Below are 24,804 nucleotides of genomic sequence, written 5' to 3' on the forward strand. Positions count from 1 at the left end.
TGGAAAGAAGTTTAGTTAATGAAAGGATTGGAAAAGATGGCTATAGACAACTTGTCCAAAAGTTGTGGGTGGGTAAATCAGATCTAAAAGCATGTTGGTGATACGTTCATGAATACCAGTTGTCGTGATATGAGAAATAAGAGCTTGGTGTTGTAGTGGAAATGGTAAAGTAGCAAGATAGTTTTCAGCTTCCTCTCTGGTAGAAGGAAGAGTAGTGAGAGAGAGAGAGGGGAGATATCATGTGTTCGACCGATATTTAGAGGTGTCTGATCAGATATGTTGACTGATTTAGGAATAGAATTAGTGGATATAGTTTTGTTAGAAGAATTAGGTTGAGGATTAGGTTGATTCACAGAGGTAAAAGGGAGAGCTTTCTTCGGGGTGGGTAAAGGAGGAAATTCTTTTCCCAACAGCTGGAGGATTTCAGATTCTATGTTTTGGAGCCTTGTTTTTCTGCTTGGCGCTTTTGATAGCAGGGCATCCTTTATAATTAGCGCACCTAGGTGCTAGATTGCAATTTTTAGCTGAGTGCCCTGTTCTCTGGCACCTCTTGCATTGCGGTGGATTTAACGTTCTGGGTTTTTCAATTTTTACTTCAAGGTCGAAGAGAAATAGCTGTTTCTTGAAAATTTGACGAGATAATTCGTTATCTTTTAGGGTCACTGCGAAGAGCGGAATATTTCTTCTCTCGAAGGTAACAGGTGATTCTCCATTGGTGTTGGTAGTGGTGGAACGGTATGACTTGGTCAGCTGGACGACCTTTAGAACAGGGTACCCCATTTCTGCTAATAAAGAATGGATGTCTGGTATCTAATGGTAGTTGTCTGAGAATAATGGTGAAGATATCGCTTTTTTCAGTAATCAGTGTATAGAATTGGACGTCATTTTGTTTCAATGCGGTAATCAGGGCTCTATGATCTTCAGTGGTATCAACTTTAAATTGGATGACGTGTTTACGTAACATTTTTGCAGAGAATGTTCCCTTGATGATGCTTTTGACGAACTGTCGTCTTTCAAGATAGGAAATAGTATCGTTTCTAATGGTAATGGCAGGGATTTTTCTGGAAGTATTATCAGTAGATACAGGGTCTGCATTTTCAATGGTTTCTGTGGAATTCGTAGTATCGGTTTCCATGCTAACTTGCAGTGAGGAGAACGCATCAGCAGTAGGTACATTTGGAGTTTGATTAGTCTGGGTGACATGTTTGATAGTCTTCTTAGTTGGTGGGTACACAAATTCATCTTCATCAGGAGTCTGTCTCTTGACATATTCAAGGATTTGTTCTGCCTTAGTGGCACTATATGGACCAAGTTTAGAAGCGGTCAACTTAGGTTTCTGTTTTGGTTTGTAGAGAGGAGTGGCTTTTATTTGACTTGAAGAGGTAGGAGGGGTTAAATTTGGACCTTTAGATGATTGACCTAAGAGCTGTTGTTGAACTTGGAGTTTGTAAGCAAGGTGCGAACCTGGTGTTGGTGTTGTACCAATAGAGCCCTTACCAGCTGAGGCTAGTTGGTTCACGCCAGCCGAATAAGGGGTGCTGGGTGTGTTGGTGTGGTGAGGGCTAGGTATGGCTATACCTAGCTGTTCAGATGGGTGTAGAACACCAGGTGTAGAAGGAAAGGATTTTAAATTGGTATAAGAGGAAGAGTTGGAAGAAGAGGCAGTTGAGTGCTCCGAGGATTGATGGATCTTCCTCGAGTATCGAGCCATGGGATAGGTGAGGGAGGGGATCAAATACCAGGAGGTCGATCACTAAGGAAGGGAATGATAGCGTATAAAACTGCAACTTGCCTCAGGCAACAGTTTTTAAAGGGGTGTCTCCCCGGCAAAAAGCACAATTGCAGGTCTATACGCTGGTGACGAAGGGATGATGGTGATTGGATAGCCGGCTATGACGTCGACCAATCAGGATTCAAGCTGGGCTGACGGCAAGGGAGACCGTGTTAGCTGAGGATCTAGGAAGCTGGAGTCGGATTCAAGGCCTTCTGAGTTGCCGTGAAAACGAAGTTCAATACGTGCGATCTCTTCCGAGTCAATATGCAGAATCTAGGTGACCTGCGCATCTGCATCTAAACAGTCGATTTACATTTTTCCCGAAGGAAAAAAATGTAAGTGGTGGGGCTAGAATTTACCGACCCATTGGGGTCTTAGGATTCTTATTAGAAAGGGGCTCTTAGAGCTTGCAAGTGGGATGTAATTTGTGATAAGTATTGGTTTTCGATAGATAATAGTAATGTTTTTTCGATAAGTTTGTATGTATTAGAGATGCAGTATTCAAAAAATGGCACTATTCAGGGCTTGAGGTTCGAAAGGTAATGGTAATTTGTGTGAGATGAGAAGGGCCAATTAAATGTAATATGTAAAGAGAAGAGTAATTGATTGGGTAGGTGTAAGGGGCAGGATAGGCCACCCTGATCCGGGTTGCCTAACTTCCCCTGAGGTAGGTAGGGTAAGTGCAAGTGTACTAAGATTGATTAAGATGTTGTAGGGGTTGGGTAGGCAACCTGAATGCAGGTTGCCTACCTTCCCCTGTGTAGGTGGAATATTATTGGTATACTAAGTGTAGGAGAATAAATAAGATTGGTTATTTAGTACTGTATGTTAATTGATGAGTGTTTTGGGATGTTTAACTTTATAAAAGACTGTGCTGTCAATATCGTGTATTTGTTTTATTAGATAGTTAGAATGATGAGGTTTTGGACTGTAGAAACGTATAGCATCCCTTTTTATGTGTTCTTTAATGGTTAGGATGTTGAGTTTTCTGTGTATTTCCTTATTGGTAGTGTAAAAGGGTACATTAGCTATCATTCTTAGAATTTTATTTTGAAAGGTTTGGAGTTTCTTAATATAACACTCCTTAGCAGTTCCCCATACTGTAGAGGCATATAGGGTGATGGTGGAGATAAGGGTTTTGTAGATTAGAGTTTTGTTTTGAATATTTAATTTGGAGTTCTTTGATAGTAGGCAGTAAATAGAAGAGTAGGCTTTTTTAGATTTCTGTAAAATATGTCGAAAGTGGGAAGCGAATTTTAGGGTTCTGTCTAATATGACCCCTAGATATTTGGCTTCTTGTCTCCAAGAGATGGGTTTGCCGTTGAGAGATAGATTTGTAGTAGGTTTTCTTTCGTATCGTCTGGTATAGTACACTGGATTTGTTTTGGATATGTTTATACTGATTCTCCACATTTTACACCAGACTGTAAAATGGTCGAGGGCGTCTTGAAGTTGGCGGGTGACGACAGATGGCATAAATGATTCTGCCATTATAGCAGTATCATCTGCATATAATGCTAGTTCAGTTTTAGGAGTGGTAGGGGTGTCGGATGTGAAATGAAGGTAAAGATAAGGGCCTAGAATACTGCCTTGGGGAACGCCGGCAAGTATCGGCCTTAAGGTTGATTTTTCACCTTCTACTACTGTTTAGAAGTATCGGTTAGAAAGATAATTGTCTATCAGTTTCCAAAGATGTGGTTGAATTTTGTTTTGATGCAGTTTATAGAGTAGGCCCTGCATGCCATACTCTATCGAAGGCTTGTGATACATCGAGGTAGACAATGAGTTTACAATCCTGACCAACTGATGTACTGTAGAGTGGCCCCTTCTGAAGCCGAATTGCTGGCGGGGAAGTTTGTTATGAAATTCTGAATTAGTGAGAAGCCGCTTGTAAATAAGTTTTTCAAGGATCTTGCCTAAATTATCAAGAAGACTAATAGGTCTATATGAGGATGGACTGCTTAGTGGTTTTCCAGGTTTAGGCATTGGAATTATTTTAGCAATTTTCCAGCTGGCGGGAAAGTGTGATAAAGCGATAGAGGTGTTGTAGATGTTAACTAGTAATTTGATGGTTGCGAGGGGAAGATTCTTAATGATGATATTGGAAACACCGTCTGGACCAGGGGCTTTATTACTGGGAAGATTTTTAATTATCCTTAATAGCTCTTGGGGAGTGACTGGGGGAATGTTAGAAGAATTAATAGTAGTGGGTAGGGAGCGAATTTTTGTAACTTCTTCTTCTATTGCTGAAGTGAAGTCTGTGTATTGTGGCTCTTCATTGGGGGTAAATTGATCCTGTAACACATCAGCTATCAGGTCGGTTTTATCTTCGTTAGTGGTGGCTTGGTTATTATTGTGGAAGAGAGTAGGAATATGGGTTTGAATTCTCTTGAGTGATTTAGTCATTCTCCAGATGCTATTGTCTTTAGTAGTGAGATTACGGAGAGTGTTGTTCCAATCTGTATTTCTGTACTGGAGAATGTCCTCTGCACATTTTCTTCTTAAGAAATTGTAGGATTCCTTATGTTGTTCAATTTTGGTTTTTTGCCAACGTGATCGGGCGAAGTTTTTAAGTTTAATGAGAAATAACAGCCGATCCGGCAGGGAAGATGTTGGCTTTTGCGATGGCGGATTTCTGGCTGCAGTAGCAGCTGACCTGATACTTTTAGTTAGTTCCTCTGTAAGATGATCCAGCTCTTCAGGAGTAGATGGGGAGGGGCATGTCTGTATAATGTTCCATGAATTTGCGGAACTTGGGCCAATTAATGTCTTTTGTGGGAATGACGTTAGATGTGGTTTTGTGCTGAAAATTTAAATTGGTTTCTATTACCATTAAGACAGAGTTATGGTCCGAATCTGTTGCCCATAGGGATTCAAGTTGAGTATGAAAAGGAAAGTCTTGTAGAAGAGCTATATCTAAAACATCAGGCTCGTGGTTTGATTGATTAGGGATGTATGTAGGCTCAGTGGGTGCAGTAGCTGTGATATTATTTTCTGTACAGAAGTCAAGGATTTGTGTTCCTTGAGTGTTAGTGATTCTGGAATGCCAATGGACATGTTTGGCATTAAGATCTCCTGCGACAATGGTGGGGTAGCGATTGTTGAATAGATTTTCCAGGTCTGATTTAATAAGACTAGTTCTTGGTTGGCGATAAACAGTGGTTAGTATAATTGGTCCGTGTTTTGTATATAGTTTGACTGCGTAAGCTTCAATTTTTTGAAGTGTGGGAAGTAGGAATTCGTCGTATTTAAGATGTTTTTTTGATGACGATGGCTAATCCTCCTCTATCTCCAGTTCTGTCGACACGGAGGATTTTGTAGTCCGGTATAGAAAATCTAATGTTAGGCTTCAGGAAAGTTTCGCTTATGAGTGCGACATCGATGTTGTATTTCTGCAGGATGAGATGGAATTCTGTTTTTCTGCCGCGGATGCCATTGGCATTCCAGTAGAGAAGTCTGGGGTGGTTCGAGAGATTACGACGGTCATTAGTATTAGAGTGAGAGGTAGCTAGGTGAAGATCATTGGCCATGAGTGAATAGATGAGTGTAGACGACGGATTCCAAGGACATGCCTTGAGGGGGATAAATGAGGTCAAGGAGAATGTTTGTTATTCTATTTGCTATACCTGATGTCTTAATGTGGTTAATAAGGATTACATGGTGCAGGTCAGGGGAAAAGCAGTTAGCATGGAGAGCGCTTCTTCTCGAGTTGACGGGAGAGTGGGATATGACTGTATGGGGTGAATGTTAGGTGGGTTTTGGCATTGAGTGGGTGTAGATTGAGGGGGAGCTTGAAGTTGAATATTGTTAGTGAGAGATGGGTATGAATTAGGTGGATATTTTGGTTTCTGAATTAAGTGGAGGGACTTAGAAGAATTGGAAGGGTGAGAAACTGATTGGTTGGGTAGAGGGGTAATGTTAGATTTTGATTGGGTAGTAGGTTGGGATATTTGATGAACGGTATTTGAAGAGGAAGATTGAGTTTGTAGAGAGGTCTGTGTGGAGAATAAGGAGCTTAGTACTGGAGAATTATGTGAGGGGAGTGGAGGAAAGTCTGCTTGTTTTATTTGGAAGTCGGAATTGGGCTTTTTAGTTCTGTTGATCTTAGCTTGAGTAGCCTTGACTATGGTGGGGCAACCTCTGTAGTTTGCGGTGTGGTTTCCATTACAATTCACACATTGGAAGTTCTGCGGTTCTTTGATAGTGCATTCGTCGGAGGAATGTGCACCGGGGCTTTTAACACATCTTGGTGCCATATTACAATTATTATGAGTATGCCCTGTGCGTTGACAACGCTTACACTGTGGTGGGCAAATAGGTGTATTAGGCTTTTCGAATTCGACTTTGAGATCTCGGAGGAAAGTCTCATTGTATATTTGCCGAGATTTCTCGGTGAGCTTGAGGGTAGTTGCGAAGAGAGGAATTTTCCTCCTTTCTCTGCTTGGTAAGGCGTTCTGTTCTGCTTGGACTGCGTAAGATTTAGTAAGCTGTACAGTTTGATACACTTGGTACCCCATTTCAGTTAGTGCGGTGGTGATGTCTTCTGGATTCGTGTCTATCGGTAAGTGCCTGATGATGACAGACATAGTGGAAGAGGGCTCAGAAGACTGAGTAAAAAATGTGACATTGTCTTGTTTGAGGGCTTTAATAACGGTATGATAATCATGTAGATCCTGGATAAAGTAGCGTACAAGGTTTCTTTTGACAATTCTAGCAGTAAAATTACCATGGATCAAGGATTTCAAGATTGCCCTCCTATTGGCGTAGGGCAGGGGATCGTCCCGAATTGTGATTGGGGGAGGTTTGCAAATGTTAACTTGGGTAGTAGTCTGAGGGATAGAATTGTTACTGTCTAGTGCAGAGGTATCCATTTGTTCTGCCGGTAAATTTTGGTAGGTGTTTGAGGTGATTGTCGGGATAATAACAGGGGAGTCGGGTAAGTGAAACCATGTTCATCAGTGATTGGTCTGGTCCTATTTGGTCTAGGAGAGCTTGGAGAAGGAGAGGAGGCTGAAATATTAACAGTATTGGGGGATAATATTGAAGTAGACGGTCTGGAAGATTCTGAGAGTTGTCTTTGTAGCTCAAGTTTTCTAAGCATATTTTGAGAGGGAGTCTTTTTAGGTAGAAGAGATGCTTTCTTCTTGGATGCTTTAAGCGTTACATTTTTTGCCAAGATAGCTGGGTCAGGGGTTGTAGTAGTTTGATTTGATAGAAGATACTCTTTATATCTCTGTATTTTATGTGCAGCTCCATTAGAATGAAAGGGAGTGGAGGGGGAACATCTGGTGATGTGTCGTGCAAGGGCTGGTCCTCTCTTTCGACATATGAAAGAGTAGGATCCAAGCACTCATCAAAGGTGTCTGCATGAGGGCCAATGTCGGAAGATGACATTATTCGCAGTGTATTAGGTATGGTGTACCAGATGTAAAGGGGAAGATATGTGTAGAGGCCTACCTATTGCAAGCTCTAGTTGCCGGTATGGACCAAGGGCCGGGAGGCCGGTCTATCCGGGGAGGAGGGGGGGGGGGACTGGTCACACACCCGAAGGTGGACCTATTTTATTTGGAGAAGTGTCTACCAGGCGTAAATGTGTCTCAGGCAACAGTTAATAAGTGGTGTCTCCACGGCAAGAGACACAATTCACGCCCAGAAAGACACGGACAAATTTGCTTCCTTTGGATTGGCTGCCAATCAGCCGAGTCGACCAATCACAGACGGGCTGGTAATGGCCGGCTGTAGACGATGATGGACTGGGTCAAGAGATGCGCAAGAGCTCCGAAAAAACACGTCCGTTCAGTTCCGATTGCAGTCGAAGAATCTGGGTGACCTGCGCGTCTATGAGGATTAGGCCTTACTTATGATGAATTCTAATGATGAAGACGTCACACACACCCAGCCCCGAGCCATCGGAATTAACCAATTAAGGTTAAAATCCCCGACCCGGTCGGGAATCGAACCCGGGACCCGTTGGGCCAAAGGCCAGCATGCTAACCATTTAGCCATGGAGCCGGACATTCTGAGCAATGTACAGACAAAATTTTTATTTTATATATAGAGAGATATTTAAGACACTGCCACCTGTGAACTCAAAAGTAAAACATAAGAAGGTGCATGCGCAAAGGAGGGAGAAAGTGACGAAGTTACTGGATAAAGAAGCCACTGCGGTCAGCTCTAGCGGGAATTTCAGAGTCAAAGGGAGTGTCCAAACGTTTTGTTGGTAGAATTACGCCTGAAGGCAATTACTGTTGTATACTGTAACATTAAAACTGGCAGACTTATTGTTTCTCAGTTAACACTCGTTACGTTACGAATTTCGAATAAGTTTTGCGCATTTTTCTCTTGTGTGCCGTTATTCACATTTTGTGCTAGATTTTCTCTATTACACAATGAACAATAAACTAATACCAGTCAATAAAGTCAGTTCTTAACAAATTTGAATTTAATGATGATGACGGTGACATTTGGCGATGGACGTGGTCTTGTGGTTTGATAAGAACATTTATTTGTCAGTGGATGAACTGAATGTTGCCTAAAATATCCTGGTAGCCACTGATGGGAAATCTTGTTTTGAAACTTCAAGGTAATACAGTAGCCCAGTTTCTACCGAACCTGGCATTTCCTCAATAATTCCGACACCAGTGGAGATATTGTAAGGAAATTCGAACAAGACTACGTTCAGTGGGAGAGAGATGTTCTAGCGTATAATCTGAACAAGAAGGTGTACTCCTCACGGCCTTACTTCTAAATTGAAGTTTCGCAAAACAGTTGAGCATCGCCTTTCCTCTGTTGCCAGCGCGCTGCGCCCGTGAGAACAGCCGATGCAATACGACCGCGGTAAACAGCCCCAGTAAAATGTAATACCGTACTCAGAAAAACTAATGAATATGCATTGAAAACAAATTCACAAGAACTACACTTAGTAACAATATCTCACACTAATAAGAGAATATATTATTGAGAATAAAAAAGAATGAGGAAATAACACATCACTCACCGCTAATGGGTGGCACAGGTAGGAGGTTATGGCCTACAAAGGGAACACTCCACTGATCACAGAATCACTGGAAACCTCCAACAATTAACCACTACCACCAGCTTCCAAAGATATTGTGAAACTTTCGACGGAAATCTCCACTACATCTTCATCTTCCCACATCTCGCGTATTCATCTTTGTGTACTGCGCACAACTTTGCTCCAGTTACCGTGACTACATTCGTCACAGATTCGGCTAACAGGTTTTCCACCTCGGGTACAGTAAACCGCTTATTTTTGGTTGCAACATAACACTTAATCTGAGCCCAAATGTCTCCATTGCATAGAAATGCCAATGATAACGTGGAAGTCGAATAACTTTATGTCCATGACGTCTTGCAGTTTCATCCACGACATACACCGGAAACTGTGGCTTGTTTTCTTTCACCAGACGCAACAGTTCAGCTTTCTTCATGTCGTCCCGCACAGGAATGTTGTGCTTCCTTAACCACTCAGCAAGAATCGACTTCTTGCTGCCATTGTCCGAACTTTGTCCTGAATTACGGAATGGTAGGGGGCGTTGTCCATTATTATCGCACAATTTTCAGACAGGTTATTAATGTGTATTCAAACCAGTTCTGAAAATGAACACTATTCATCTCCTCGTGGTAATCGCCAGTCTTCTTAGACCTCAGAACTGTGTATTTACAGTACTTACTTTGGTAGCGTCGGCAGTTCTTTGTACGGCTTGTGTTAAAAGAAGCAATGTAGCATCGTTCTCCTTTTCTTTCTCAAAGTACTGGCGCACGTTGGACACAATTTCACGGGCGTAGCATCTCAAGGGCGTGCCTTGTCCCATACCTCTCGATTTCTTGCCAATTGTCTTTCCCGAACTACACTGGGAGATGGTAAACACGACGAACTAAGTACACTGATACACGGACGTAAATAAAACTACAGCTATTTAATAATTAAACGTATATTGTACTAACTTATGCTATGATAAACTGTAAACTACGCTATAGTGTACTATTCTAGAGAGATAAAGACTAATATGAAAAACACACTAGGAAGGAAGATGCAAAAGATCGCGAACCGTACCGAATACCATACACGCTGAGCGAGATAGGTTAACCACGTGGTGAATGTAAATATTAGACTTGGCAACTAGGTTTCAAGATCGTGCTCTGCCGATATAAATCGATATGAATGGCAGCTTGGGATTGGTTGGATGTCTATGCTTCGGTGCATAACCCCCAGAGCCAAAATCGGCCAAAACATCAATTGAGAAGTAGATCCGTGCGCAGTATAGTGCCGAATTGTTGCCGCTAGCCAGCCTCTCGGTTGTCTTCCCTGTCATTCAGCTGGTCGGCTGCTGCAGAGTAGGCTTCGGTCTACAAGTGGCCACGGCTCTACCGTGGCTCTAAACCTCTGCATTCGGGAGACGCAGAGGAGCTGGTCCCCACCGTCGGCTGTCCTGAGAATGGTTATCCGTTCTTTCCTACTCTCCTGCATTAAAGCGAATGCCGGTACAGTTCCTAGTAGGGTATAGGCCACGGCCACATTCTCCATACATCTCCTGGCCAGAGAGACGGCGTTACCGTCTACAGTTTAGTAGTAGTAGTAATAGTAGTAATTTAGCTGAGGTGCTTACACATTACTGTACAGATGGCTGTAGTTTGTGTCCGCCTGGTGGTCCTGACACCGTGGTTAGCGGGTTCGAGTCCAGTTGGTGGAAAAATATTTCACAATCAGAATGTTGGCCGGCAGAGTAGGAGAGTTGGTATACAATTTCTAATCATTAGATAGTGTGTTAAAAGCCTGGATTCATCTCACGACCTCTCCCCTCACAGACAGATGTGCAGGTCGCCCATGGGTGTCAACCTGAAAGACCTGGAAGCCACTCGACATCAATCTTGTAAAGTAGATTCCCAACTCATCAATGAGAAAGGCTTATTCTTTAAGTTATAACGTTTTCTCTTTAATTTCAGGTTCCAAAAACTTCAAACGGGATGTGGAATTCATGATCGAACGTCCTTTACATTGGTTGTGGATGTTTATTTTGAAGTACATCACAGAATTCGTTCTTCTGGTAATGTATTCGCATACCTTTCAGTGATATATACATCTATACATATAAAATGCAATGTCCTGACTGATTGTCAGTCATCGCCCAGACAAAACTACCGAACATGAATTTATTGGGATACATTTGTTTCAGAGTGGGTGTTCGTTCACTAAGAAAATAGTTTTTTTCGAAATTCCGCCACTAAAGGGTTAAAACGTGGTAAAATCGAAATTTGCCGGCCCCGTGGTGTAGGGGTAGCGTGCCTGCCTCTTACCCGGAGGTCCCGAGTTCGATTCCCGGCCAGGACAATGAGTTTTACCTGGACCTGGGGGCTGGTTCGAGGTCCACTCAGCCTACGGGATTAGAATTGAGGAGCTACCTAACGGTGAGATAGCGGCCCCCGTCTAGAAAGCCAAGAATAACGGCCGAGAGGATCCGTCGTGCTGACCACACGACCCCTCGTAATCTGCAGGCCTTCGGGTTGAGCAGCGGTCGCTTGGTAGGCCAAGGCCCTTCAAGGGCTGTAGTGCCATGGGGTTTGGTTTGGTTTTTAAAATCGAATTTTGCAGTTTATAAGATTTCTGTGCCGCACATCAAGACATCACATTCTAAAATCACAAGCTGAGAGCAATTAAGAAAAAACAGGTTTGTTACGGTCTCCATTCCGGCCTTCACGGATAGAGGCCGTACTTTTATGTAGGCTGAGGAGGGGGAGGCCCCCTCCTCCTCCACAGTGTGTTCTTGTGGTGCCAAATTCAAATTCACCGCGGCCCACTTCCTCACAGGGTGTGCTGATCTCTGTGGCCTAAGACGGAACCTCGGCCTGCAGGAAACACTCGAACTCATACCAGCCGATGACGGGATTACTGCTGATCTCTTCATTCGCTATTATGTGTGAGCGAGAACTGCTCAAAGGATTCTAAATTTCAACTTATCAGTGTTTTATAATCATTTTTTTTATTTCTTTTAAATTTCATTTTTAAATTCCTCCGTGTAACAAATAGTTTTAAATTTATTTCATTTTCTGTTTCCACTTGTTCAGAGAGCACGGTTTCGTAGTTGTGTGTTCTACTTCCTCTTCAAACAATGGATAGTTTATGAAACATAACATCTAACTTACACATTAAAATTCACAGCCACCTGTGGGTGCGGTAGAATAAGACCCACGGTATCCCCAGGCTGTCGTAAGAGGCGTCTAAAAGGGGCTCTAGTGGCTCTGAACTTCGGGACGTTAGTCGGCGACTACGGAGCCCGTAGCTAAGTCCTGACATTGCGTCCACTTACTTGTGCCAGGTTCCTCTCTTTCGTCTATCCTATCCGACCTCCTTTGGACAACTCTTGTTCTTTTCCGACCCCGACGGTATTAGGTATCGAGGCCTAGGGAGTCTCTCATTTTCACTCCCTTCGTGGCCCTTGTCTTTTTTTGCTGACAACTTCATTTTTCGAAGTGTCGGATCCCTTCCATTTCTTTTCTCTGATTGGTGATTTATATAGAGGATGGTTGCGTAGTTGTACTTCATCTTAAAACAATAATCACGACCAACCACCTAAATATGTACTTCCTGTTTTAAATAATATATACTCCTTTCTAGAACAATTATTTTCAGACATTAGTGAACACTTTTTTTTTTTTTTCTGGCATTGATATAATGCAGTACTGACAGTTGAACGCTGCTCCTAGCGCCGCCGTACAATAGTTTTTGAAGCTCTTGAAAAGAAATGAACATCTGTGATGAAACTATTTCATGTTTTGTGCGGAGGGAAATGGGTCTCGTAACCGGATATATCGTAATTGTATCGTCACAATCAACACCGACGTTCAGGTTGTCGATTACATTTTAGCTACCAGTTTTATGGCCACCGGATGTTTTCCAAGCATTTTACAAGAACCATTAGGTACCACAAAATGTTGATATATGGAGATCTTATGCATACCAAACATCCTCCGCCTCAATCCTCAACCCTTGATAGGGTGGATCATGGGAGACTACTGGCAAAAATGAGAGCTGTTGGACTAGATAAAAGAGTGACTGCATGGGTTGCTATATTTATAGAAAATAGAACTCAAAAAATTAGATTAGGCGAAGTTTTATCTCATTCTGTAATCACTGAGAAGGGAATTCCTCAAGGCAGTATTATTGGACCTTTATGTTTTCTTATATATGTAACTGATATGAGTAAAGAAGTGGTATCAGAGATAAGTTTTTGCGAGTGATGTTATTCTGTATAGAGTAATTAATAAGTTACAAGATTGTGAGCAACTGCAAAATGATGTCGATAATGTTGTGAGATGGACAGCAGGCAATGGTATGATGATAAACTGGGTTAAAAGTCAGGTTGTTTCAATAATAGGGAAAGTCTTCCCAATTTTAATTACTGCGTTGATGGGATGAAAGTTCCCTTTGGGGAATTAATATAAGGAATATTAATATAAGGAAAGATCTTCGTTGGGGTAATCACATAAATGGGATTGTAAATAAAGGGAACAGATCTCTGCATATGGTTATGAGGGTATTCATTTGTTTTAGTAAGGATCTAAAGGAGACGACATATACTGTAAGTCTCTGGTAAGACCCTAACTAGAGTATGGTTCCAGTGTATGGGAACCTCACCAGGATTACTTGATTCCAGAACTGAAAAAAAAAATCCCAGAAAATCAGCTCATTTAGTTCTGGATGATTTTGGACAAAAGTGTAGCTTTACAGAAATGTTGCAGAGTTTGGGCTGGGAAGACGTGGGAGAAACGAGACGAGCTGTTCAACTAAGCGGTACGTTCCGAGTTGTCAGTGGAGAGATGGTGTGGAAACGACATTAATAGATGAATACGTTTGAGTGGTGTCTTTAAGAGCAGGAAAGATCACAGTATGAAGATAAAGTTGGAATCACGCAGAACAAATCCATCTCACATCACTATCGACTCTCACTTCTCGCCTAGGACAGACCTTTGTTCATACGTTAGAGTCTGTGTGCCTCAAATTACTTCAAACCAATAAGAGACTGACTCGTCAGGAGTTGGTATAGCCAACAAATAGTAAGGAGCTTCTGCCATCATTAGATAAAAGAAAACAGTGTTGGAAAATTGGAACCTACGTACGAGGGTTGTAACTAAAGTAGTGGCAACGTAGTCCAGACACTCGCAGGAGATCGGGCATGCGCGAATAGGATATGGGAGCGGTCAGGTGAAGCTGTTGTCGATGTGAAGTGTGTATTTGATGGTCATCCAGTTGGTAGTGTTGTTGGTGCGTGGCGTTGAAGTGAAGAGTGTCGATTTCAACGCTCTAAAGCATGTTTTCAAAAGGTGGTCAGCGTTCGAGGATAAAAATCGAGGTTGCCGGTGGTGAAAATGTTATCGAGGATTACGTGAAGCCTGTGGCGAGAATGCATTGCCATATAGAACGGTTGCACGATGGGGCAAGTCATTTCGTGCAGGTTGGAATGAGACTGCGGATTTGCACCGCACAGGTCGGTCATCCATTCCTCAAGATCAGATTGACATCGTGAGTGGTCTCGTTTCAGTAGACCATCGATGGACTGTTCGAGAATTATCCGTAGAGGTTGGTCTCAATCATCAAACGGCGTGTTACAAAGTGACGAAATTTCTTAACGTGAGGAATACTCCGTCGCTTTGGGTTCAACATCAACTCACCGACTACAGAAATGGCACCAATGCGCAGTGATTCGCATCCACCTGGACAGATACCGCAACGCAGGAGACGTAATTCTGCAGCGTATTGTCGCCATTGATGAGACGTGAGCACGAGCCTACGAGCCTGAATTAAAGCGTCAGTAGAATGAATGGCGTCACCCAGGTTCACCACGTCCAAAGAAATTTCGACAGGTACCCAGTTGGGTGAAGCTTATGCTGATTTTGGAATACGACTACGAGGGTGATATTCTTACGCATGCTGTTCCTGAGGGACAAACCGTCGACAGTGGCTGCTATTGCCGATTTCTGGAGCGACATTTGCGTCCGGCTATGTGGCGCAAACGTCCATGTTTAACCCATTCACTTCCAAACCCGTATATATACGTTTTGGTGCCGTGTGCACTTATCCGATTTCACAAATGAACGCGATATAATATCATGCTTTGAGATTCCGTGGGAATGCTCAAAGAAGTTCTGTACTGCAGATATACCACTCCATTTCGCGTGTTTTGAAAGCGATCTGGTGTTATTTCAGCTTCGTTGGAGTGGAACATCTTTCTCGCTTACGTGTAGCCATCATGGCGTCTTCAAGTATACTTTCATCTCTTGTTGACGAAGAAATCGAATGTTTCGTCATAAATAGTGATTCTGGAGAGCTATATTTTGATAATGAAGGTGGAGAATATCTAAGTGGCGACAATGCACTACAAGAAAGTGTGAGAAAAAGTAGTAATAATGAGTCTCATGCGGAATTGTCACCCCTTCCTCAGATAAATTATTTTTTCGCCAATTTAAATGATTTTGATATTACGAGTTCTTGGATAAAAAAAATTATAGTATATTTCAGTAATATTATCACCGAGCGGAGTAGCCGCGCGTATTAACATGCTACGGCTATAGAGCCAAGCTCTGCACTCGGCAGGCGAGTTGGCTCGAACCTCATCGTCAGCTGTCTTGTCTTCTCTTTTCTTTGTGGTTTCCCTTTTGCACTGCCAAGTTAATGCCGGGACAGTTCCTATTCACAAGCCACAGTCGATTCCTTCCACTTCTGTACCCAGTTTCATTCACCATCATCATCATCATCATCATTCATTTCATATTCATTATCTTCTCAACTGAGGTTTACGTCGGGAAGGGCATCCGGCCGTAAAATATGATATAAATATAATCTCACTTCATCCCCGACATCGTACTGAGCTGCAGGGCTAAGGGGATGATATGCATTCCATTAATATTATCAGTAAATATGTATCTGTTAAAGTGCTTTCTCCTTAAAAACCCGGCTCGGCTGCTCATCAAAACTCGGCAGTGAAAAGGTTAATGCGAGACGATTGCCCTATCGTGTTGCATGGCAACGCACGTTTCCTGACGCAAAATATGTCAAACTCTTATTGCAACGGTAGCATAAGTAGGTCTTGCATTACACTCCGTATTCATGAGACACGAGTCCTTCTGATTTCGACCTGTTTGCCAAGCTGAAGGAACCCGCCCGAAGCCGCAAATTTCCTGACCTGGCATCTGTACTCCGCGAAGTAGGGGGCTCCGTCGCTATCATCAACAGAGAACGCGTTGCCAACTTTGCGGGTGACTACATTTTGCTTGTTAGTTCATGAAAGATTGGGTCCTATCAATATTGTCACGACTTTATTTACAGCTCTCTTAGATGCAGCGGTATCAAGACTGTACTCATGTTTCTGGCACGAGAATGATATTTCTTGAGTTGTTTATATATTGTTCATAGAGTTTTTATTTTCATGTGTTACAGTTCATCTTCATAGCCACTCTTATATTCTACACTCGGGTATCGTACAACAACATTGAATATCCAGACTGGGCGGTGGCTGTTGGTTGGATGACGGCAGTAATTTCTATGATCCTGATTCCGGGCTTCGCCATCTACCAACTGATAAAGACTCCAGGAACCTGTAAGGAGGTAAGGTATAGTTAAAGAGTTCCATCAGTTGCATACTACTAGCTCTCTTGCTCACGGTCGGTCAAATATCCCTTCTTTGTGGTATCGACTCTGGTAGTACGGCGTATGGTTCAACATCAAGAACGGCTCTGAACCTTTTAACGTTAGACTGGCAACCGGAGCTTTCCCTACGGTACCGATTCCAAGTCTGCTGGCTGAATTGTCAGTTCTACCTTTAAGAAAAGGTGGCAACACGTATTCCTCACGTACGTTGTCAAAATTTGCGTGAATTTCACGTGTGAACGTTTTTATTTTTAACTTAAAATGTTGTTAACTTAGTAAAATTTTGTTTGACGGGATATGGTGATAGGATTGAGAAAATATAACGATTAATGTTGTAGGTAGGATTTGGTATCACAGGGAAAGTGTTGTGTCATTACACTATTCCAAGGGTGAAGTTTCAATCGAGTTGGAGTAAACGCAATTACCTTTAGGGAAGTTAAGCAGAATGAATAACTATTTAATATGTCACAGAAATTCAGAATGACGCAATATCAAAGGTTACGTAATCATGATGGCAGTGAGAAAGACAAAAACCGGGGACTCGGATTGTTAAGAAACTAAACACTGCAGAAAGGATAAGAAAATGACTATCTTTGCGAGAAGACGTGGCGCGAATAAGTTGTAAGCTGATTCAAAAGAAAAGTATCAAGAAAAGGAGAAAATTTGAGGAAAGAACATATTAGCCACAAGAAAATGTCGAAATAACGCCTAATATATCAATATATATTCGGACAAATTTATGTAATTAGTTAGAGAAGTTGTTGGCAGATATTTATACGTGGATATTAAGACGGTGAATTACGTGATAGGAACCTAATTCAAGAAGACTCGGACCGAGGAACGTTCTACAATTGACAGGTAAAATATACTTTAGCACACATTTCAAGCGATTGTTCCTACAGAAGAGTGGGCCACAGTGTGTCTCTGAGAGCGATCTTGGTATCCTTTGCAAGTGGACGCCCTATCGTGAGAGTTCGTCACAGTTTTGTTGAGTGTAACCTTGAAATGAACTGTTTGAGACGCTAAGTGTCTGGCCCGCTCCTTGTTGCTCTCACTCTCTCAACTAGCGCAAATGAATAGACAATCGCAAGGAATTTACTGCTAACATCCAGCAACCACCAAACAGATAAAGAATGCTTTACCTGTTCAAAAGCGATCGCTACTGATGAAATCACGGTGGAATGCGACCGCTGCAACTCACACGTAAACAAAGACTGCTCAACCCTAACACAAGGAGAATATGACACTCTGAAAAGGAGAAGCCGGAGACTCATGTGGTTCTGCACCGCCTGTAAGCGTGCTGCCCAAGTTAAAGAACACGGCTGCATAAACCTAATCGAAGATCTCCAAACGAGGCTCGACAATTTGAGGGAATACTTGACCCAGCAAATGGAAACCGGACTAGAAAAGCGAATTAGCAATGCCACCAGGGTCGAGCTGGAAAGCACGATGGGGGTTCACCGCCCATACCAAAAAGAACCAAATGAACTAGAAGTAAGCAAAAAGGGAAGGGAAGGGAAGGAAGTGGAACCAACTTCAAAATCAACCATGGAAGAGTCACAACTGCAGTTACAAGGCACAACGAAGTGGAGAAGGAGACAATGCAACAAACCAGGCCGGAGGATAAAGTGGTACACCACCAGATGGAGGATATGAACAACAACGACCAGGAGAACAACGGACACAACAATGCGAATAGTGCAAAAGAAAGAAATGACATCTCGCCAGCGGAACAGGTAATTACGAACTCGTTCGCAACAGCAGCCAAAGTGAGCACGAATGGAGAGAAAGAGAATAGCGATCACGATAACACGTGGAAGAACAGTGGGAAAAGAAGAACGCAGAAAGTGAACGAAGATAGTCTTATGTATAAAACCTCAGCCAGCAACAGGATAGACAAGTATAATACTCAGATGACACGGAAGCCTAGACCAACACCTCCACACAGGAGCAATATGCAAATCCACCGTCCTAACGAAGCACAAGCAGAAACACCGCCGAGAAAGGAATATGCAAAAGGTACCAAACAAGGAGAAATGAGACTAAAACCTGCAGAAAAGAGTGCATGGCTTTATGTTGCAAAATTAAGTCAAGACCAACTACAGATGACGTAGTTGCGTACTTAAAAGAAAATGGAGTGGAAGGAAGGATCCACTGCGACATGGTGAATGAAAGAATTGAAAGTCGGGCTTTCAAAGTAGGCATACCCATTGAGAAATGTGAAATAGCTTACAACTGCAATTTTTGGCCATCTGACGTCTACTGTCGGCCCTTTCGACAACCATGGAAATACAAAGACCCATACTACCGGCACAACAAAGATACTAACATGGAATGTGGAAGGACTACGAAGTCTACTGAACCTTCTATCACAAGAAATCCTAATCAACTATGATATTTGCATTCTTACAGAAACTATGGTTAGAGAGGAATCGAGATTTGACGTTCCGAATTTCTACAATTTTCATGCATACGCAAGACAATACACAAATAGAGGAAGACCGTCCGGTGGCGTTGCCTGTACAGTCAAACCACACCTGGTCCCAATAAAGCTACTATGGAGGGAGAAGGATATATTAGTTGTAGAAACAAAACCATGTGTGATAGTGGCGGCTTATTTTAAGCCTGAACAAACCGCTACGGACATAATATACTGTCTTGGAGCAGCTTTGAATACTTTTCAAGCAACAAGAAAGGCTGTTCTAGCTGGTGATCTAAATTGAAGAATGGATATAGAAAATTCAAAGAGTAATGAAGTAGTCAGTTACCTAAGAATGGAAGGTTTTCATGTCCGTAATCGAAGCCAAGACTGGACATACATAAGTCACACTGGGGCTAGTACAATAGACCTCATATGCACCAGAGGAATGCCTGGAAAAAGGAGTGCCAATACAATACTGTCAGAAGGAGCTGCTATCGGCAAACATATCCCAGTCAGCTTAGAAGCAGATGGTGTTAAGGACGATATTCAGGCAACAGCAACTAACAATACAATCAAGAAAATTAACATAGATAAAGTGAGAGAAATAATGGAGGATATACCAAAGTTAGTAAAACAGATCGAGGAAGGAGATATTGATGACGCTGCAATATGGATCCAATACTGCATCAGTAGTGTAGCAGCGTCCGCCTCGTTGGCTGAACGGCCAGCGTACTGGCCTTCGGTTCAGAGGGTCCCGGGTTCGATTCCTGGCCGGGTCGGGGATTTTAACCTTAATTGGTTAATTCCAATGGCACGGGGGCTGGGTGTATGTGTTGTCTTCATCATCATTTCATCCTCATCACGACGCGCAGGTCGCCTACAGGCATCAATTAGAAAGACCTGCACCTGGCGAGCCGAACCCGTCCTGGGATATCCCGGCACTAAAAGCCATACGACATTTCATTTCAGTGTAGCAGCCCCGTATGTAGAAGGGAGAAAAGCAAAACCATGGATTGACGAATCATGCTAAATTCAGAGGAAGGAGACCCTGAAAAAACTTCACAAAATGAGCCAAAAGAAAGACAACAAAACATTGGAAGAATACCGGCAGCAGAAGAAAAGCTATAAAGACATGCTCACAAGGAAGAAAAAGGGAATACATAGAAGAGGCACAAAGAAAGGCCATCACGGAAGCAGAGTCAGACCCGTTCTGACATATGGACTCGAGCTAATATGGGAATTCCTTAACTACAGGCAATTGAAGAGATAGAAAAGACGAAATCCAGATTTCTCAAAAGAGCCCTTGGTGTATCAAAGACAACCAGATCCAGACTGGTGTACGAGCTTGCAAGAGAAACGTTCCTACTAGAGGATCTACGGATAACTCTACTACTACCGACTACGGAAAGTTACAACAAGCTGCTCCAAGTTCTACAGAATAAAAAGCGGGATATACCGATGGAATTCTACACAACAAATGCAATGCTAGCCAGAAGATGGACGCAACCTCTGTGTGAAATGAAGCAAGTCGTGACCAGGCTGGCAGTTCATGGTTTCCACCACAAGATTTGCTCCCGAAAAGTGTTTCATGATCCAGATGAAAATTGCGTGTGTGAACTATGCAACAATACATGCGGAACTTACCACATAACCACGTGCCCAAACCGAACCAGGTCATTAGTGGAATATAGCAAGGAGTGACATGGCTGCCCAGATCTAGGAAATATGCTGTATTACGATGTAGGTCAAATTCTAAAAAGAATATGTCATATATGCTTCATTATGGCCATTCGGCCGCAATAAATTCTTTATTATAAAACGCGTTATATCCAATTCAAACATTCAACGAGATTTGAAAGTCGGCCAGTCTAAGACACCAAGAGCATAATATCAACCAGAGAAGCAATAGTTCGGAACAACACAGTATTACCGCAAGAAAGTTTATAACACAAATCTCATACAGCACATATATTGAATTTACAGCAGACATTTTGGAAGACTGAGATAAAATTAGGGATCAAGCAAAGAAGTTTTAAAAGAATAATAATTGCTACCATAGAAGGCTTTGATTGTAATCACATGCAACAGCTGGGCTCACACATGCTTTCTGCATTTCTTTAATTGAGTATGATGAGACGATGGTGAAGCTGTAAGAAGATGGGCGGCGGAAAACCTGGAGTGACCTGAACTGAACCGTGATGGGCCAACACCGCAGTTGACATCTGCAGAACCAGCCACGCAGTACGATGATCGCTCTCGACAACGCAGAATGAACAAGACATAAATCGTCCCAAAACCTAAGGAAAAGAGATAAATTTCTTAAATAAAAACATGTAGTTTAGTAGATGTTATTTAGAGTAGTTCATTTCAAATCAAAGTATTGTTATTGTGTCGTTTTAATCTTCAAAATAGGCTTAAGCATCTAGCCAGTGATCGATATGCGGAGAGTAGGTAGTGATCTGCCGGCCCCGTGGTGTAGGGGTAGCGTGCCTGCCTCTCACCCGGGTTCGATTCCCGGCCAGGTCAGGGACTTTTACCTGGACCTGAGGGCTGGTTCGAGGTCCACTCAGCCTACGTGATTAGAATTGAGGAGCTATCTGACGGTGATATAGCGGCCCCGGTCTAGAAAGCCAAGAATAACGACCGAGAGGATTCGTCGTGCTGACCACACGACACCTCGTAATCTGCAGGCCTCCGGGCTGAGCAGCGGTCACTTGGTAGGCCAAGGCCCTTCAAGGGCTGTAGTGCCATGGGGTTTGGTTTGGTTTAGGTAGTGATCTAAAAGAATTCAACCATACCACAGTTGTCAAGGAAAATGGGATATTCTCTCCAAGTAATGTTATGCCATAGGAGATGAGAAGTTTTGACAAGAAGAGTATTTTATGACGCTATAGTTTCCAAGTGTTAGATTAATATAAATATAGGCGATATAAGTTGATAAGGCATGAAGGAAATACACCGCTATTATAAGATAGGATGTCACAAGTTATGGAAATGTCAACAGACAGAAGAGGTATTGATACGATTTGAGAATACATTGAACCGATGATGAGAATATACAGGAAGAAAATTACATATGTGTCAATAGAGGTTAACTGTGAAGAGTTGAGAATAATAAGAAGAGATATGAATTGAAATGAATACTAAAGAAGATATATAATTTTCTATGAAAGAAACAAAATATGAATTAAAAAGGAATATGTGCTACGATGAAATAAAAAAAAGAGATTGAGTATTTGAAGTGTGTATTGAATCGATTGACGCAAGCTAGGATCATATGTGTTCGTGATAGAACAATATTGTATTTTGTCTAGAATCCATGTGTTACGTTGATTGTGACTGATTTTAACCTTCATGGAATATTAGGGTCATGCTGTACCGTACCCAGGGGTAGGAACCCTCTAGGACAGGGATGGCGAACCTATGCCACGCGTGTCACCAGGTGACACGCGAACACGATTTCGGTGGCACACCACATGAACATAATAATATTTGATATATACGTCTTGCACTGCAGACAATACATATAAAGTTTCACGTGTAAGAAATAAATATCGAAAATCTAAATACTAGTTCCATTCGGACGTGCAATATGGCAACACTGCTACACTGATAGGTCCGAAAGTCAAGCGAGATAGTGTCGTTTTCTGGTGGTTTTGTATACGGGCATCGCAAACATGTTTTCGGTGCCGAAAATAGCAGAAACTTAACAAAGGTGGTGACCGTATTTTTCAAGAACTCTGGCCAAGGAAATTCGGATTGATAAAAAGATGTGTTGCCTGTGTTCGAAAACAATTGTATCCTTCACATTTAATGTAATGCGCGACTTCCAGACTGATCATTCGAATATTTGTTCCATTTCAAATGAAGAAAGAAGAGAGTTCGTTTAACAAAATATCGAACTTTGCACAAAACAAACTAATTGAAACAAAGTTTCTTATTGACGTCCGACACATTAAAGGAATGCCAGCCAGCTGAACTGCTGTCAAGGATAGAATATTAAAAATGAGTGAAGAAGTTTCGGAGCAGTTGAAAGCTAATTTGGATAACTCCCACATGTATGCAGTATGTTTTGATGAAAGCAGAATGTGACCTTACAAAAAGGGATACCTGTTTTTTAATTTTAGATTTCGTTATGGAAATGTGATGAGGGAGAAATTAGTTTAATTGTTGAGCATACAAACTACAACATGGAATGATAATGAAACTAATGGAGGAAGTTAAGTCCATTCGCAATATTAGTACTTTTGAATTTTGTATCTAATAACTATTTTTTTTACAATTTGTTTTACGTCGCACCGACATAGATAGGTCTTGTGGCGAAAGTGGGATTGGCGTACAAGTGGGAAGGAAACCGCCGTGGCCATAATTGAGGCACAGCCCCACGGAACATGCAGTCAAATGTATTTACCAGATATATGTATAATAAATAAATAAATGAATCTGTAAATGAATAAATAAATGACATATTATGAAACATAATCGGGAATTTATAAAGGAAGTCCCGGGGGGGGGGGGTTTCTAGGTTGTAGACATCCCCTAATAGAAAATAACAAGTGGCACAGTCAACAGATGATAGTAATAAACCAGACTTAAAATGGCACACTAGTTGGAAAAGGTTCGCCATCCCTGCTCTAGGACGATGCCTCCATCCGACTGAACTCAGGAGGGTAGAGAGTCGGTTAGGTTGTCACGGGCAAGTCTAAAGGTCAAAGTTTACACTTATCTCTAAGTATCATGACAGGATTATTATTATTATTATTATTATTATTATTATTATTATTATTATTATTATTATTATTATTATTATTATTATTATTATTATTATTATTATTATTATTGAATATCCACAGCAGTTTGGAACCGTATTTTACATAGTATATTAGGGTTATAGTTAAAATACATATACAGCTTTACAATGAAAATGAATTCTGTATCTAATTAGCGGAAAATGAAGTGGATGAAGTTAATAATATATTTGTAACAGCATGGTTTCTTAAACAAATGATACAGGGGTTTGGATAATACAATGTTGCAATAATTCAAATGAGAGTTAGGGGATTCCTTCTTCTTTCACATGCAGCACATTCAAACAGTAGGTGGTCCAATGTTTGTGAGGATCCACAGACACACACGTAGCCCTCAGGACGATTGATTCCAAATCGATGAAAATAATAACCAAAAATTGAGTAATTTGAAACCTTGACACCAAAACGTTACTTTGCAGGCGGTTGGAAACCTCAGGGAAAAATAATGGATGTTGATATCGAATGAGAAATACTGATATAGGGTAAGATAGGTTTATTGCGCAAAATCATCCGAACCATTCTAATATTCACAAAGTAGAAACCAAATTAAAAGAGCCTCAAACCGGCGACGAAATGAAATTAAGTCCAACAAATTATCATGTTAAAATGTAAAAACAAACAATATCGACGCAAAACAAAATCAAAATATGGAAATATAAATTCAAATTACAAATCAATTACTGAAAAGTTTCATTATGAATCAACGTGATAGTCCAAAGTTCCTGTTTACATGGAGTGACATCGTCGCATGATCACAATTTAACGGATTTGATTTGGGACGGTTGCCTAGCTAAGTGTATCTGCATGTGGTCTAATACCGTAAGTAGTGGCACATGGCTTTACACTATATTTACAACATTCACAACTGGCTAAAATAATCAAGTATTTGCACTGGATCGGGGGGTGAAAAACATATACTACACTGACTCGACATGTGAAACGCGGTTCACCAAAGGTCTAGTCGGAACTAGAAAACCTTAATCATAACTCAGCACTCGGGCTGTTTCCCATTAACAAAGAAGACATCACACAATATCACAATAAATCACACAAATACACAATCTTCTAAAAGAAACAAATAACATAATTCAGTATTCACAAGGGAAGCAACGGGCAACACTCCCGTCCATCTTAT

General features: G+C 41.7%; 1 protein-coding gene across 1 annotated transcript in view; it reads left to right on the plus strand.

Moving 5' to 3' along the window:
- The window catches only part of LOC136872214 (sodium- and chloride-dependent glycine transporter 1-like), a 421,393-nt gene that overhangs the window by 312,229 nt on the left and 84,360 nt on the right, over positions 1 to 24,804 (plus strand). The window contains exons 13-14 of the mRNA XM_068227369.1: positions 10,742 to 10,842; positions 16,230 to 16,397. Of these exons, the coding sequence (XP_068083470.1) occupies positions 10,742 to 10,842; positions 16,230 to 16,397 (269 nt within the window). The remainder of the gene's footprint in view (positions 1 to 10,741; positions 10,843 to 16,229; positions 16,398 to 24,804) is intronic.

The sequence above is a fragment of the Anabrus simplex genome, chromosome 4, assembly GCF_040414725.1.
Source record: "Anabrus simplex isolate iqAnaSimp1 chromosome 4, ASM4041472v1, whole genome shotgun sequence".
Classification (NCBI taxonomy): domain Eukaryota; kingdom Metazoa; phylum Arthropoda; class Insecta; order Orthoptera; family Tettigoniidae; genus Anabrus; species Anabrus simplex.